Source organism: Pecten maximus, chromosome 12 (genome assembly GCF_902652985.1).
Source record: "Pecten maximus chromosome 12, xPecMax1.1, whole genome shotgun sequence".
NCBI lineage: Eukaryota > Metazoa > Mollusca > Bivalvia > Pectinida > Pectinidae > Pecten > Pecten maximus.
Genome location: NC_047026.1, coordinates 11,375,915 through 11,392,112, shown reverse-complemented (window position 1 = coordinate 11,392,112; position 16,198 = coordinate 11,375,915). Strand labels below are relative to the sequence as shown.

Genomic DNA, 16,198 nt, shown 5'->3' with positions numbered 1-16,198 from the left:
ATTAACTTGTACCATAAATTCTGTCTATTTATCATGTCAAAAGCTTTGGTATAGTCGATGAAACAGCAGTATAGACGTTTTTTTTACTTTTAAGAGTACGATTAATCAACGCCTGTAATGTAAATAAAGCATCTGTCGTTGAAAGATTCCGCTTGAATCCAAACTGAGCATCAGTTATCTTATTGTGCTCCATGTCGATTTTCACTAACCTATCATTTAATACAGACGTAAAAAGTTTACCAATACAACTGACGATTGAAATACCTCTGTAGTTATCAGGGTTACTTGGATCGCCTTTCTTAAATACTGGAACAATATTTCCAACTGACCATGTACGAGGATAAATACCTGATTTAAAAATATTGTTAAAAAGTATAACAAGACAAGGTACAAACACTTCAGAACAATGGATAAAATACTCATTCAGCATTTCATCGATACCACACGCTTTGTTGGATTTAAGTTTTCGGATTGCACATTCTATTTCAAAACCTGTAATATCGACATCAAGTTCATCAAACACTGGAGTATGAATGGGTATGTCATCATACTGGTTCATATAATTATTAATACTTTCATCAGTTTTTATTTCAGAGGATGCAAGATTGCAGAAGTGTTTTTGAAATTCTTCTAGAGATATCTTCTATGAATTAACCGACTTCCTATTTCTGAATTGCTTATAAAACCGTTTTGAGTTATATTTTCTAAGATATTCTAACATATTTCCCTGGTGAAGCTTATATTCACGCTTCAACTTTATTTCAAGTTTTTTATAAGACCTCTTGCAACTGACGAGATTTTCACGATTTTCGACTGATTTACATAAATTAAAAGTAGAAAGTGCTATCTTGTATTCTCTGAACATTTGCTTACATTGATTATTGAACCAAGGCTTATCTTCAGTCACCGCTTTCTTATCTCTGACATGCTCTGTAACATTTGAACAACAGTATGGGGACATTAAAGTTTTTACAAGATCTGAAAAATTATTTACAGCATTAGTAATACCCCTTTCGCTCAGATCAGAGTCATTACATAGTTCAAATAGCTCAGTGGAATTTGCCAGAAGTGTCTCTTTGATCGACTGTTTTTCGTTCTCATTCCATTTTACAGTTATTCTATAGGATTTGGATTCTATATCAACAGTTTCTTTCATAACGGAAAATAACGAAGGTAATGTGAACGACACGGGGGAATGGTCAGAAAAATGATTAAATACACCAGATTCGAACTGTGCTATGACTTTATCAAAGCATCAGGAACTAAAACATAATCAATAAGACTGGCTCCATTGTTACTGAAAAACGTATAATGGCCATTACTATCACCAGCATGTCTACCGTTTAAAATTTTGAGACCAGTGGTTTTACAGATAGACAAAAGTTGTCTTCCGAACTGGTTAACATAGAGGTCCATATTTGCCCGTGTACAAACATTAGAATCAGGGAGGTATTCGAATATATTGGATAATACATGGGCTGAAAATTCACTACCTTTATCAAAGGCAATATAGTCCTCAGATTGACCAGTACGGCTGTTAAAATCACCTATTGCTAAAACATCACCAAACTCTTTATATTTACCTACAGTTTCCTCTAGTAATACAAACAGATCTAAATCATTCTTTGCATAGTACGTGCTATTCACAGGAGGGAAATAATTAACAATTACATAGATATCCCTTCTAGACGTATATGACAGTTTGATTACACTAATGCTGTCTATAACAGTTTCCACTACACGACATTTCTCGCCTATGCCTATGATATATATTACTATGCCTCCTCCTCTACCATGGAGCCTAGGTATGACACAATCAGTATACCCTGTGATAGAAATGTCATCTTCACTGCTTATCCAACATTCGTATAAACATACAATGTCATATTTATATAAAATGCTCAAGAAGTCTTGATCATTAAGTTTATCAACAAGTGATCTGTTGGAGATACGTCCTTGTTCCTCTAAGCAATCGATATCTACTTCTGTTCTACAGTCGATGCATCGTAGATCTTCAAGTGTTGATATAGTAGGAGTAGGGGATCTTTTTATTCTATCAACACTAACCAGAAGTAGACGCCTGTGATCACACATATTACAAATAAGAAAAAAAATATTATAAATAAATTCATGGGCAATACTAGTCCACAGCTACAAGCTGGCGACTCTGGATGCTGAGTACAAATAACATAAAACTGATATAACATTATTCTAGGATAGGTCTGAAATAAGAGAGTGATTAATAAGATTTTAATAGATGTATACGTTCATATCCTTTATTATAAACAAAGTTGATATGATAATGTCACTTGTCATCTTCAGAAAAAAAAAACGTTTCCAAGATAATGCATTATCTTACTAATGTCTCCCTAGGCACTGCCTCCATTTGCCCTTCTATTGAGCGTTCGCCCCTGTGAGAAAGGCTTTGGGTTCTGTTCCCTCGTGGTCACATGCCATAGTCTATAAAAATGGTAGTTGCTACTCCTATTTAACGTTCAGTATTTTGGAGTGGGACGACTTATACGCCCGTTGTCAGTATAATGTGACTAGTTGGATGTCCGGTTTAGTGACTTCGGCCTTCGGCAGTATGCTTCAGTGAGGTAGCACTTTAAAGTCGGCATCGGTTCCGTGCTATCACAAGAAGTCAAACACGAGCCCAAAATACACATGCATCTTGCACACAAGGGAGACCGGTCTTAAATGTCCTTGGATGTTGGTAGGACGTTAAACAATACAAAACTACCAAACATTTGATACAATTTCATTTTAAAAGATAACATCAGCAGTAATTGTTAAAGATTGCTTTAGGTTAAAATATATGTCCCATTTCTCAGACCATATAATCTATGATCACTGGATAGACTATTGGCTCCATCGAATGGAGTAGTTTGTATCACGGTTAAAAAATATAAATAATCAGCAAATAGTCGTTTCTCGTGTAGTATACATTCTATAATATCATTTAAAATACATGATAAATAGAGAAGGACCAAGGACTGAACCTTGAGGGCCACCAGCGATCAAGTAATGTTTAAATCAATTAAATCACATTCCCTACCATATTTCAAAGTTTAAATAATAAGCCAGGATGCCATAAACTTCACAACAAAATGAAATCCTTCATCAAGAATTCGTATTATTGATACAATATACATCGGTTATAGTAGATAAACAGTTTTTAGAAATAAATTGAATTCATTTCGATATTTTGTTAGTCGTTCAAGTTACAGTTAATAACTAAATAAATGCTTGATAATGGTACTTGACGCAAACATGAGGAAATAGAGAATGGGCGGTCATCTTTCGTCTTTACCTTCATACATAGCATTAATATAAGCTCATTTTCAAGACAGGAATAAAACTGAAATGCGATTTTGATAATGTTGAAAATCAGTAGGTGTTTATTTTCGGTACAATAATAATGAGTAGTCGGAAAACAATCGTCAATATCCTCTTAATTACCATTACAACAGCGAAAACAAAGTTAAGGGGAATTAATAGTGATGAAGCAAGTAGTTTAATTACTTGTATTTTTTATCAGATCCCTCAGGTTTCCATTCATTAGATACCGTCCTTTGATCATGTTCATTAAACTGTGCAACATGTGGCAAGGAATCAATATAACAACAAGATGATCATATGGTTGTAAATAATCATTTAAGACGTTAGGCTTTATCAAGTCAATGGTACAAACCAGAATTTTTTAAATGTATATATATGTATATGCCGAAATTAAGAATTACAAAGATATTGAAAAGGTAAATAACTCAAATACTTCTTTATCAGGATCTACTCCATTTACATTTATAATCTTCAAAATACAAAGTGTACTAAAAGTGGACAAATAGCTAATTGCTGATGTTTCAACGACAGAAGACAGCCTGGCCATGGGTGATTCTTTTGTTATGCAAATAACTCCTGTATTATGATATGCATCAAATATTAAAAAATAAATGTACACTATAATTGGTTTGTTCATTATGAAGCAGTAAATACAGGCTTCACATTTGTTAAAACTAAAATAAATAAATTGATTCCGGATTTTCCGGAAGTATGTTTACACAGGAAATTTAGTTTTGCCTACAGCGAAAAATGGAGGCCCATAATCAAGGTAAGATTGCGGGGAAAACTTAATGTACAACATATGTCGAAACAAGATTGATTCTGTCTTTGGGATAGAGATATTTAATTTCAAATAGGTTTTCAGAAATGTAGTGTGTAGAGAATTTTGTCATTTTGGGTCAAAAATCATAATAGTTTGCAATTTTGAAGTTGTTACTATGGTATTCACAGGTCAGAAAGACAGAAAAAATCAGTTTACTTATCTTTCAGAGCTGTATTAAAATTACAAATGTTGTATAGATTACAAATATATATACTTTACTGGCGGTAATATGTAGGGTTAATTGGCTATGTTTACATATCTTAAACATGTGTCATATTTTTCATAATTGGGCATTTTTACTGTACAATGCTACCTGTAGACACTACGTATGTTGAAACGTGTTTACAAATTGATAAAAAAATAAAACAACCACGCATTTTATAAAATATATTGACGAAAGCAGTTGGGTGGATTATGACATATTGTGCGTTGCAACATGTCTGTAACTGCTAAAGAATGCTGCAGGTTAAATAAAACAGATGGCCAGAAATTTCATATTTACTTTCAATTGAAATTGTGACGTATATTGCCTACAGTGCTACAAGTACTCCAGCTTATATATTTTACAGACATATGTTATGGATGAATAAATACTACGAGCTAGTCGCCTTCGCTGTATGAACTCCACTACGCTTAAACTCCATTACACACATAGTTCACTATTTTCTCACAGACGTGTGCGACGGTCCCTGTATTTAGGTATGCTCATACCATTATCAGAAAAATATCTCAAATGTTTTGTGAAGATTTTTGATAAAAACTTAAATTTCACTAAGGTGCAGCAATGGCAGACGACCTCGACTTCGAAAGCAAATGGCTGAATCCAGTCGATGAGACCACTAGAAAAGACTCGATACAAAGGTAGGGCATTATTATAACTTATACTGTATATCTAACACATATACATATTTATGTTCATATATTTATGTTTGCATGATTCTCGGTACGCTTTTATTTTTGATTTTTATATGCAAGTTTGATGTTATTCGTATAAACTAAAATCTGTATGTCGGTATTCTTGTTTTTGTTCAGAACAAAAAAAAAGTAAGTTATCCATGGCATTTATGATGTAATAGGGAGGGTTCGGCGAGACACAATCTGTGATCGTGTGGCATTTTTTATTTGTATTTCCCAATCTACCAAAACCTGGCCTGCGGACAATTAACACGAACTCTCCATACTGTTACAGTTAGCTTCTGTCTAACAGTATACAAGTCACAAGTGTAAAGGTAACTGATGTTTATTGTTTATCAACGCATGACTAAGTAACATAAACAATCGATAAACACGTACAGACAATATAGGGTGTATAGATGTAGATTGTACAAAAGCAAGAAGTTATAACTATCATTAATTACTACTCTAACAGCTAGACCTCCCCACGTGGTAACACTTATCAACCACGTTCATATAGCTACAGCCAACGCCCCTTAGAGTGATTCCTCCCGCTACCTCCCAACTAACACTTGCATGACCCTGTCCTGACTCATAGGGGTACTGATGTTCAGTACACCATGGCAACGTTGTCGAAGCTTGATTGGCAGAGAAGCTTTGTTGGCCGGATATCCAACCATGCAAGTTCCCGTTCATCTCTATGTAGCCCCTTTTACACCCAGCCTCTTGGTTCCACATGCAACCTGCATCTCTTCATTCCCTACCCATTCATCTTTTAAGCACCTGAAAGCTAAATGCCTAAAGCCTTTAATATTCTAAGGTAGTGTCCCACAGTGACTGGGCTGCTGACAGGAAAGTTATGCTAAGACATTTACAGAGCATATATTAGATCAAAATTGGACTACGGTTCCATAGTCTATGGTTCCGCTAGAAAATCGTATCTGAACATATTAGATACTGTACATCATCAGGGTCTGCGACTCGCTCTTGGAACCTTCAAAACCATGCCATCTCCGATTCTCACTACGCAGAGGCAAATATGTACTTCAATTAAAATCGAATCCATCAAACACTGCCTATTCCCTTGTATCCGATTACACTCACATCCCTGCAGGTAGGGCGTAAGAATGGTACCTGCTGCCCCCATTGCATGATCGTAAGAGGCGACTAAATTTAGGATCTTATCTTTTCTCTTTCTGAACAACTTTCTTCTTCCTAATGTCTCCCTTGACAATGCCTCACTTTTGGCCTTTAGTTGAGCGTTCGCCGCCGTGAGGAAGGCTTTGGGTTCTGTCCCCTAGCCAAGACATACCAGAGTCTTTAAAAATGGTAGTTGCTACTCCTGCTTAGCGCTCAGCATATTAGGAGTGGGACGACTGGTTCGCCCGTTGTCAGTATAGTGTGACCGGGTGAGGGTGTCCTGCTGTGTGTCTTCGGCAGTATGCTTCAGTGAGGTAGCACTATAAATCGGCAAAAGTTCCGGCCTATCACAAGGAGACTTAACACGAACATACCGCAGCCTCCCAAAACACACATACGCACTCACAACACGCATGCATGTCGCACGCACGGGAGGCCGTCCTTAAATGACCTTAGCTGTTAATAGGACGTTAAACAAAATAAACCAAACCAAACCAAATGTAACAATCTGTAATACAAACCTGGTTTCCATATATGGGTACGACAATAATACATATTATATACTGATTTAAGAATATAGACAACTATCTTTTATACCAGCATGGAACATGATGAAAAAGCATTATCAGTAACAACGTGTACCTCATGAAAACGTAACGTAGTGTTACACAACAAAGTACCTACATGTAACAAGTAGTATAACCCCTTAATGTAAATCCAACATTATGGACATGTGCTAAACTAGGAAACCTGGGAAACTCGGTAGTGTATACTATCTACATGTATATTTAACAATCACGATCAAATGGTTTCTGAACTGACATATAATAACCATATCCTGGAGAAAATAATACACATTAATATGTTAACCAACTCATCATTTTAACCTCCACAGCCGTGATGTCCATTTGACCGATAGTACAGAGCAGATATCGGTGGCAGTGATTGGCGCAGGTGTGTCGGGACTGAGTGCAATCAAACACCTTCTTACAAAACCAGGAAAATTCAAGCCAACGGCGTTTGAAAGAAACTCGCGCATTGGTGGAACATGGGTGTACAGTGAAAACACTGTTGATGCATTTGGCTTACCAGAACACTCCTGTCTCTACAAAAACCTTATGGTGAGCTTTCCAGTAGTTCGGTCTATCAGAATACTCTAAAATAGTTGCTTGTTTCAAAAAAGATAAGTTTCAACTTACAAACAGCTGTATGATTCCGTTTTATGTTTATTATTCCGATCGATATTTACTGAAGCAAATACTTAATTAATTTTGCTGTTAAGCTGCGTGTCTTTTGTACTCAATGTTCTGTAATATCTACAAGAATGTACATAATTCATATCAAGAAGGAAAACTACCGTTATTTACTAATTTTCGGGATGACAATTAAACCGTATGTACCATTCAAATGTATTTTTCTGTCCTCATTTCAACGCTTGGGATCCGAAATATTTCTCTTTCCTCACCGCTCTGTCTTTTTGTGTTTAGTTTTACTCTACAGATGTCTCCTTGACACCCGTCCTCATATAAACCTGCCTTCATGAGGACGTTAATCCCACGTTCAAACAAACATTTAAATATTCGTACAAAAGGTACTGATAAATAAAGTATTTACAAATACTTTCGATGGAGACACAAAATTATCAATACAACCGAATCATGCAGTGGTCTTTGTCTTCCATGATAACAGGCGGTCAAAAGTGCGCAAGTTCATCAAGTCATATGGGGAAATCTGACTGGTCAATTGACAATAGTAAGGTAATACGTATTCAGCCGTCGGAGAGTTACAAGTTCTCTTGAAACGGTGTTTTTGCCCTACGTTATACGTTAAAATGATTACAAGGCTAAAACTAACAAATGTATATATATTGGTGGCCCAATGTAAGCTATCTGGGATATACTTGTAGGTCAAACAACCCAAAACAACTCCTGACGCTGCAGGGCTTCCCTCACGACCAGAAAGGCAGATCCTATATTGATCACAAGGCTGTATTGAAGTACCTTGAAGATTTCAGTAAACATAATGGCCTTACAGAATTTATACAGGTAAGTGAAAATAACATTATCGTATCAGATGTTATGCAAATCGACGATATTATCTGATCAACGTCATCGTCAACATATAAAAACTTTGTACAGAATATCAAGTTTCAACGTAACTGCCTAATGTAAAGGAAACAGCACCAAATATATAATGACAGAACAACCGAAAATAAAGATAAAAGCACTGTGAACAATAACAATGACAGGTTAGTATACCGGGTAGTTTGTCATATATATACTCAATAGCCATCAAGAAGCCCATATTGCTTAGGTTGAAGTTTGACATTTAAGGAAGCAAAATATAAATGTACTGCGATGTGACTCTTGTTTCCATCCAACTCCAAATTCGCTGGGATTAAGTATATGAACATTCCGGTATAAAACTCATTTGTTAGCTTTGGTTTGTTTTATTTAAACCGTAAACACCTCTCCCACTAAGAGTTTGTGTCATACTCAAATTATTTCCCACCAGCTTTAATGCATAATTTCATACCAAAATGTTCATCACTGAAAAAATACAAAAACTGACGTTGACGTTTGACCCAGTGATCTTGACCTGTCAACAGACTGCTCGTTGAATTATGACCAACTTTTGCTTCATAATGACATGAAAATGTGAAAGGCTACAAAATGTGATCTTGGTCTCTGATGTTATAACCTTTAGTCATCTGACTCTTTGTTTAATTTCGACCAACTTTGCTTCATAATTAAATGCCAAAACAAAATGTTCATCATTGAAAAGATATTATATAGGACTTTAACCTTTGACCCAGTGACATTGACTGCTGACCTGGTAACCTTTCGTTATTTGACGACTTGTTTGTTTAACCCTGGTAAATACTAGCCGCAATATACCGCTCGGCTAGAGAGATCTCTTTAGCTCGATCGGTTGAGCGTAAGACTAGTAAGCCAGAGGTCCCGGGTTCGATCCCTAGAGGAGGCAGTGATTTACCATGGTTACATAAACAAGGCGTCAAATGACGAAAGATCAAGGTTACCGGGTCAGCAGTCAATGTCACTGGGTCAAAGGTTAAAGTCCTATATAATATCTTTTCTATGATGAACATTTTGTTTTGTCATTTAATCATTTTAATAATTCCGACCAACAATGCTTCATGGTGTCATACATGTAACAAATGTTAATCGATACAAATATACAAAAAATTGACATTGACCTTGACCTTTAGTTAGCAGACTTGTAAAATTCCGGCAAATTTTACTTCAAAATATCGTAATAAAAAGCTGATCAGTGAACAATTACAAAATTTGACACTGATCCGGTGACATTTGACCCTTGGTCAGTTGACCCCTTGTTTAATTCGGACCAACTTTTGTTTCATCGTGTCATAGCAAAATGCTCATGAATTAAAATATTTACCTTCAAATATTGACCTTGACCTTTGGATAAAATGACCTTGACGTTTGATCTTGATCGTTAGCCTCATTTGTAATTTTGTGAACTGAGCATCTTGACCAGATATACAAATGAGTCAATAAATACCAATGGATACATAAGTTATCAGTCAGGGCAAAATTTGTGGACAAACAGTGATTACTATAGGGCACTCGTATTTGGGTCTCTAATAAGTATACATAGATCTAGTACCTGTAAAGAGAACATAACGATATTGACCACCTCATATGTGTGCTGTATCCCGTTGCATGTTATAAAAGGCGACTAATTGTGGGGCCCCTGCTTGGTCAGGGATGGTTTCTCCAATATTTTCTGTTCAGAGGACATTGGACAACCCTAGAATAAGGCCCGTTGTATCCCACTGCATATTTATTGTAGTTAACTGTGAGATATATATATATATATATATATATAGGGATTGAACCTTGTTTTTATTGCGTTTACGATGGTATGAATGCAGTGGGTTACATACATATTATATTTAGCGCGTTAAAAAGACATGTACACTGAATGTAAGGAAACGACATGTACATTGAATATACGTAATTATAATGAAAAGACAATTTACACCGAATGTAAAGAAACGACATGTACACCGAATATAGGGAAAGACATGTACATTGAATAATGCATGATCTCATTCGGGTTATATCCCCTGGCGGAGACATACCTGAGTCTATAAAGATGGTTGTTGCTACTCTTGCTTAACGCTCAGCTGTCTGGGACGACTGGTTCGTCCGCTGTCAGCATAATGTGGGTCGATGTCTTGGTGATGTGCTTTAATGAGGTTGCTCTATAAGGTCGGCATCATTTCTGAGCTATCGCAAGGAGAAAAAAAAACATACTACAATCTCAAAAACACACACAAATACACTAATTGCACACAGGGAAGACCATCCTTAAATGACCACATCTGTTATAGGATGTTTAATAATGCAAAACTAACCAAAAGGTTTCCGGAGATATTACCAGCGTTTCATAGAATACCATACAAAGTTTGTTTAAATACATGTATTTATGAAAACATTGCTTAGTATTATATGCACATATATATGTATACATTTACAGTTTAACACACTTGTGAAATACGTTTTACCTGTGAATCACAAGGACGGAGAGGTCACATGGAACGTAAAATACTGTTCTCTACAGAATCCAGACAAAATCAACACGCAGGAGTTTGATGCCGTTCTTGTTTGTAACGGGTATGTAAAACAGTAGTTAAAGGGGACGTATAGAAAATGTCATATGTCTATTTGAATTAAGTAAAAGCGTTGTACAAAAGACGCTTGATGAATGGCGTATTTAAATAGGACCATTGAATGCCAAATAAATCACTATAAAATTGCATCATACAGCTGTTTCCTCTTTCTTGGACTCATAGTGTTACTGGAACCCAAAAGCCTGAAAACTATGACAATTTTGAAATATTAAAGTACATTGTAGTTCAACGTAATTGTTTTAGAATTGTCATCTTATAACATTTTTTTATGAATGATTTTAATGGCCATCACCATGTCGGCTTCCTAATACAATTTACCCAAGACATTTCCCTGTTGTAGTTTGTTTTCCATTAAACAGGCATTATTACAAACACAGCATCCCTGACATACCCGGGATGGAGCATTTCACTGGGACAGTGACACATAGTAGAGACTATCGACTTCCTGGTCCGTACTTAGGGAAGACCGTGCTAATTATTGGGGCGTCCTTCTCGGGACTCGACATAGCCGCAGACATGACCAACCACGCCAAACAGGTATGACAAAAGAACTCATGTATTCATGGATTGATGTTTAAACTATTGAATAAAATATGTTTTATGATTATAAGATATCGTAGTATTCGTGTTTGTTTAGAATATATCTTAGTTTCGGTTTATGAGATATCTTACATCTTTAATGATGTCTTAATTATTAAAGATGCAGAATACCTCGTAAACCGATATCTAAGACTACTCCAGAAAACTAATTATTTCTTTATTGAATTACATATCTTATCGTAAATAGGGTATCTTCTAAAATAGATATAAGAATCGTCAATAAACCAACAGTTGATCAAACTCGACATGTAAAAAGATGGAGGTTTGATATCGAGAACGGGCAATTGTTCTTTCATTCAAATTGAAACACATTTTTATAGGAAACACAGATGTGTCATGGTTTGACGGGAAGATATCCGCTGATTCCTTAGTAAATATTAATTATGAATTGCAGATTTTTCTGAGCCACAGAGACAGTGCACTGAAGACCGCAATACCCCCGAACGCAATGGAGCGACCAGTTGTCAAAAACATTACCGAAAATGGAAACGTTGTATTTGTTGATGGGACAGAAGCGGAAGTTGATAGCATCGTGTTCTGTACCGGATATGTCTACGATTTTCCTTTTCTGTCTACTGATATCGTGCAAGTCAATAACCAGCGCGTGACACCTTTGTTCAAACACATGATAAATATAAATTATACAAACCTGATGTTTATAGGTATTCCATATCGGATGTCATACTTTCCGCAGATACACGAACAGGCACGTGCAGCAGTCGCCATTTTGGAAAATCCTTCAGTGTTACCGTCTGTTGAAGACATGATTAAAGATTCCGATGAAGACTTCCGTCAGAAAAGAGAAAAATACAACCTGACAGAAAAACAAGCTCATTTTCTTGGAATCGGTGATCTCCAATGGCGATACAATGAGGAGCTGGCATCCCTGTGTGGTTTCCAGAAACTTCCAACAGTGTTCCATGGACTCGCAATAGATGTTGCACAGCAAAGAACAACGAACTTTTTGAACTTTCGGAAACGGAATTATCGAATAAATTCAAGCTCATTCGAGATAGTTGACAATTAAAGATATTTCATTGTATTGGATTGTGTCTATTTTCATAGACCGATAATTTGATCGTTTTTAATGTCTTCTATTTAAGGTGAATATAGAAGTATACTTGTTGCTTTCATAGATTGATCTCGGGCATTTGACTGTTTCAGGGAGAATAGAGGACTTCTTGTGTTAGCAGACGATGTTTAACACTAGCAAGAGCATACTATTAAACGAAGGGTTCAAATGTTGGGCATTTACTAATAACTTTAGTTGCTTTCCGTAAAAGGAATGAACTGCATTTAGTTTAGTTTTTCCACAAAAGCTAAAGCATGCCACCGCGGCTGTCAAATTAAGACATAGTCTCTTGGTTATGAAGCGGGGACCTAAGGCAATCTGTAATACTATAAATTAGATATACAAATTGTACATCGTTTTGGAATACTTGTACATTTGTACAAGAAAATCTGAGACTTTCAGTACTTTTTTTTTGTTGTTTTTTTTTTAAATGACTTATTCAAGCGCTATTGGTTAATCTTTTAACACGTTGCTGCTGTGTTGCACTCTGAATTTATGATGTTTCCATAGCTCTATTTCACGCCATATCTCACAAGATTTAATATTTCTTGCTAATATGTATGCGAAGTTGAATCAAGTTTCGTGCCGCATATATTTCATCAACGATTTCGTAACGTCCAGAATGGTTTGGACACACGCGACTTCCATTAATAATGTTTGTATTCGATATTATCCTCAAAATCATAGGAAAGCCTGTTAAAACCACGAAATCAGCGCACGATAAACATGATTTGGGAAAATATATAAACACAAGTTTGGAAATACAAATCGACATGTAAGCATCTAACTCAAAATTGTTGAAACAAGGACAAGAAAAATCGTCGAAATTTACCTGGAGACCTTTGAAAAAATTATAACCACGTGTTTCGGAAGATTAAATGTCGCCTGGTTGTATGTTAAATCTTGTTGAAATGGAAACCAGGATGGCGACTAAGGATCTGTGAGGCTTATCAATAAAGTTCGAACACGTCTGTCTTCAATATCGCACAAGGAACCTGTTTTAATATATGGGCAATTACTATAAACTGGGAGTCAACGGTAAAGTACACGTGTAGCTATCATTTTTGGTTGTATTCATCTTAATGCAAGACGATCGACCCTGATAAAATTATTGACTTGCCTGTGAACTGTATAGAGAATCATGTACATGTACATATATTAACATTTGCTCCGCATTTCTCCCATTGACACAATGCTAAGAGGCAGTTGCCACCATACGCCTATAACACCCAGTGCCTCGGGCTATAACACCCAGTGGGTCATGTGACATTAAAAAAGGCGGGATTTTTTTGTGTTGGTTTAGTTTTTTTCAAAATTGACGAAAATGGTAAGACAATGTAAATTACCCACGTGACATTAAAAAAGGCGGGATTTTTTTGTGTTGGTTTAGTTTTTTTCAAAATTGACGAAAATTGTAAGACAATGTAAATATAAGTATTGAACAGTGGTTTTAAGGTTGTTATAGTCGATATGGCAGCAAGATGTATGGTGGGAAAATATAGCATGGAAACCCTGACGGGTTCCCATGCCATTTGCCCACCATACATCTTACTGACGTATCGACTATAACAACATCAAAACCACTGTTCATTGCTTAAATTAAAGATATCGCGAGTCAGAACAAATGTCGACTCGACCAGGAAAGATGAGATCGACCTAAAGGGTTGGTCATGTGTCATGTCCTAATTTATATGATTACCTTGCATCCTCTGATGTTGTCCTCACATATTCTAAGGGTGAATGTCAGTCGAAAACGTAACGGTTGAATTTGTAAGATACGATTTAAAAATAAGGGCAGACACATTCAAAATAGTTAATATGCAAGTTCCCGTTGGCCCCTTGTTGTCCCTGTTCAATTCTAAGACTGGTCGAGCGGATCTTAAGAAGTATTGGAAGAACATGTTCCAATTGGTGCTCCTCATAGTTCCGTACTTAAGACAAGATGCCCATGGGGCCTGCATTGCGCACCTGGTTGGGTTTGACAAAACATCAAAATAATGTTCATGTTAAATTCCTTAATACGTAGCTTTACAATGCTATATAGTATATGTACAGCCTCCATTTATTCAAAATCTTTTCCAAATTGGGTTCAAATTCATTCATAACTGTATGACTAGTGATTTAAATGCATTACCTCTATTTCCCCTATTAGGCTCCGCCCCTTGGGGCCCCTGAGGGGTCAGTGTCACCGTTTATGCAAAATCTGTTCCCCTTCCCCCAAGGATGTTTCAGACCAAATCAAGTTCAAATCCATTCATAACTTTACGACTTGTAGGATTTAAATGAATTGTCTCAATTTATCCTATTGGGCACCGCCCCGCTGGCCCCTTGGAGGTCAGTCACCATTTATGCAACATCTGTTCCCCTTCCCCAAGGATGTTTCTGACCAAATTAAGTTCAAATCCATTCATAACTTTATGACTAGAAAGTTGGTAAAAGTCCAATAAGAACGGACGCCGCGCCATGACATAAGACATAAAAATTATCTATAATTAATACGATACATATACATGTATATAGAAAATGTATATGGTGTGTGTTCACTTTTGACACCATGACCTTTTTCCCCTGGTAGTCGCAGGTACATGTATAGAACAACATATTGAGAGACCGTCATATTGATATCCACAGGCAGCCACACACGCAAGATGTCTTGCCAAGAACACAACTGAACAGGACGGTGTGAATCCTGAAACAACAAGAGCTGTTGGAGAACAGCATAGCTCGTCTCGCAAATGTTTGCCATTAAAAAATTAAATATATTAATTGGAATGGTTTCGCAAATTGCATTAATAATATGTATATTGTTTACTCGATCAGATTATGCTTTGTGAATTCATGCAATTTTTAAAACCATACCAATTTATATATATATAAGTTATTTATTGACAAACATTCGGGAGACAAAGCTATGCTGTTGTAGATTAAATGAATATATTAAATACAAATGTAATTGCTTTTGGACATATTTCTTCAATTTTTTGACAAAATATTATCCTACTGAGAGTTGTCTCCCTTGAAAAATGTGGACCGGTATAAATTGTCTATTGTGAGCATTTTCACATTGTTATATTTTCAGTTTCACCCCAAGAAGGGATAGTGTAACTCCATAGGGACTCTTTTACCAAATATCAGCACCCTAGTACAATCATAAAGTGATGTGTTAAATAGCTTTCAACATTTGCACAAAATTTTTTAAAAAATGTGTTTTTTCCCCAAAAAAATATTTCAGTTTAACTCCGGCAAGGGATAGTTTACCCCCCACAGGAAACCTAATACCATGTATTACTATGCCTTTCAACACTCACAATATCAACTTAACACAAAGTCCAAAGATGTAAAAACAAAAACAAAAAAAACACAGATTTAAAAAGAAAAAATCCAATTTTTTTTAAAGTTTTACTCCAGGAAGGGATTGTCTTACTACATAGGGACTCTATTGCCAAATATCAGCACCCTAGTACAATTATAAAGTGATGTATTAAAACCTCTTAACACTTGCACCAAAAACTTAACGCAGAAATATTCTAAGTCCAAAAATTTGAAAATTCTGGTTTTTTCCCAAAAAAATCTTTTAGTTTAACTCCGGCAGTGGATAGTTTGACCCCCACAGGGACCATATTACCATAAATTACTATGCCTTTCAACA

At 36.1% G+C, this 16,198-nt stretch overlaps 1 protein-coding gene across 1 annotated transcript; it reads left to right on the top strand.

The window, feature by feature from the left end:
- Positions 1 to 4,092: 4,092 nt before the first annotated feature.
- Positions 4,093 to 13,526, top strand: LOC117339807 (putative dimethylaniline monooxygenase [N-oxide-forming] 6). Its single transcript, XM_033901516.1, has 8 exons — positions 4,093 to 4,111; positions 4,942 to 5,026; positions 7,095 to 7,320; positions 7,889 to 7,956; positions 8,106 to 8,244; positions 10,724 to 10,860; positions 11,237 to 11,414; positions 11,872 to 13,526. Exons 1-8 carry the CDS (start codon positions 4,093 to 4,095, stop codon positions 12,502 to 12,504), a joined length of 1,485 nt encoding a protein of 494 aa, XP_033757407.1. The 3' UTR covers positions 12,505 to 13,526.
- The last annotated feature ends 2,672 nt before the right edge of the window (positions 13,527 to 16,198 follow it).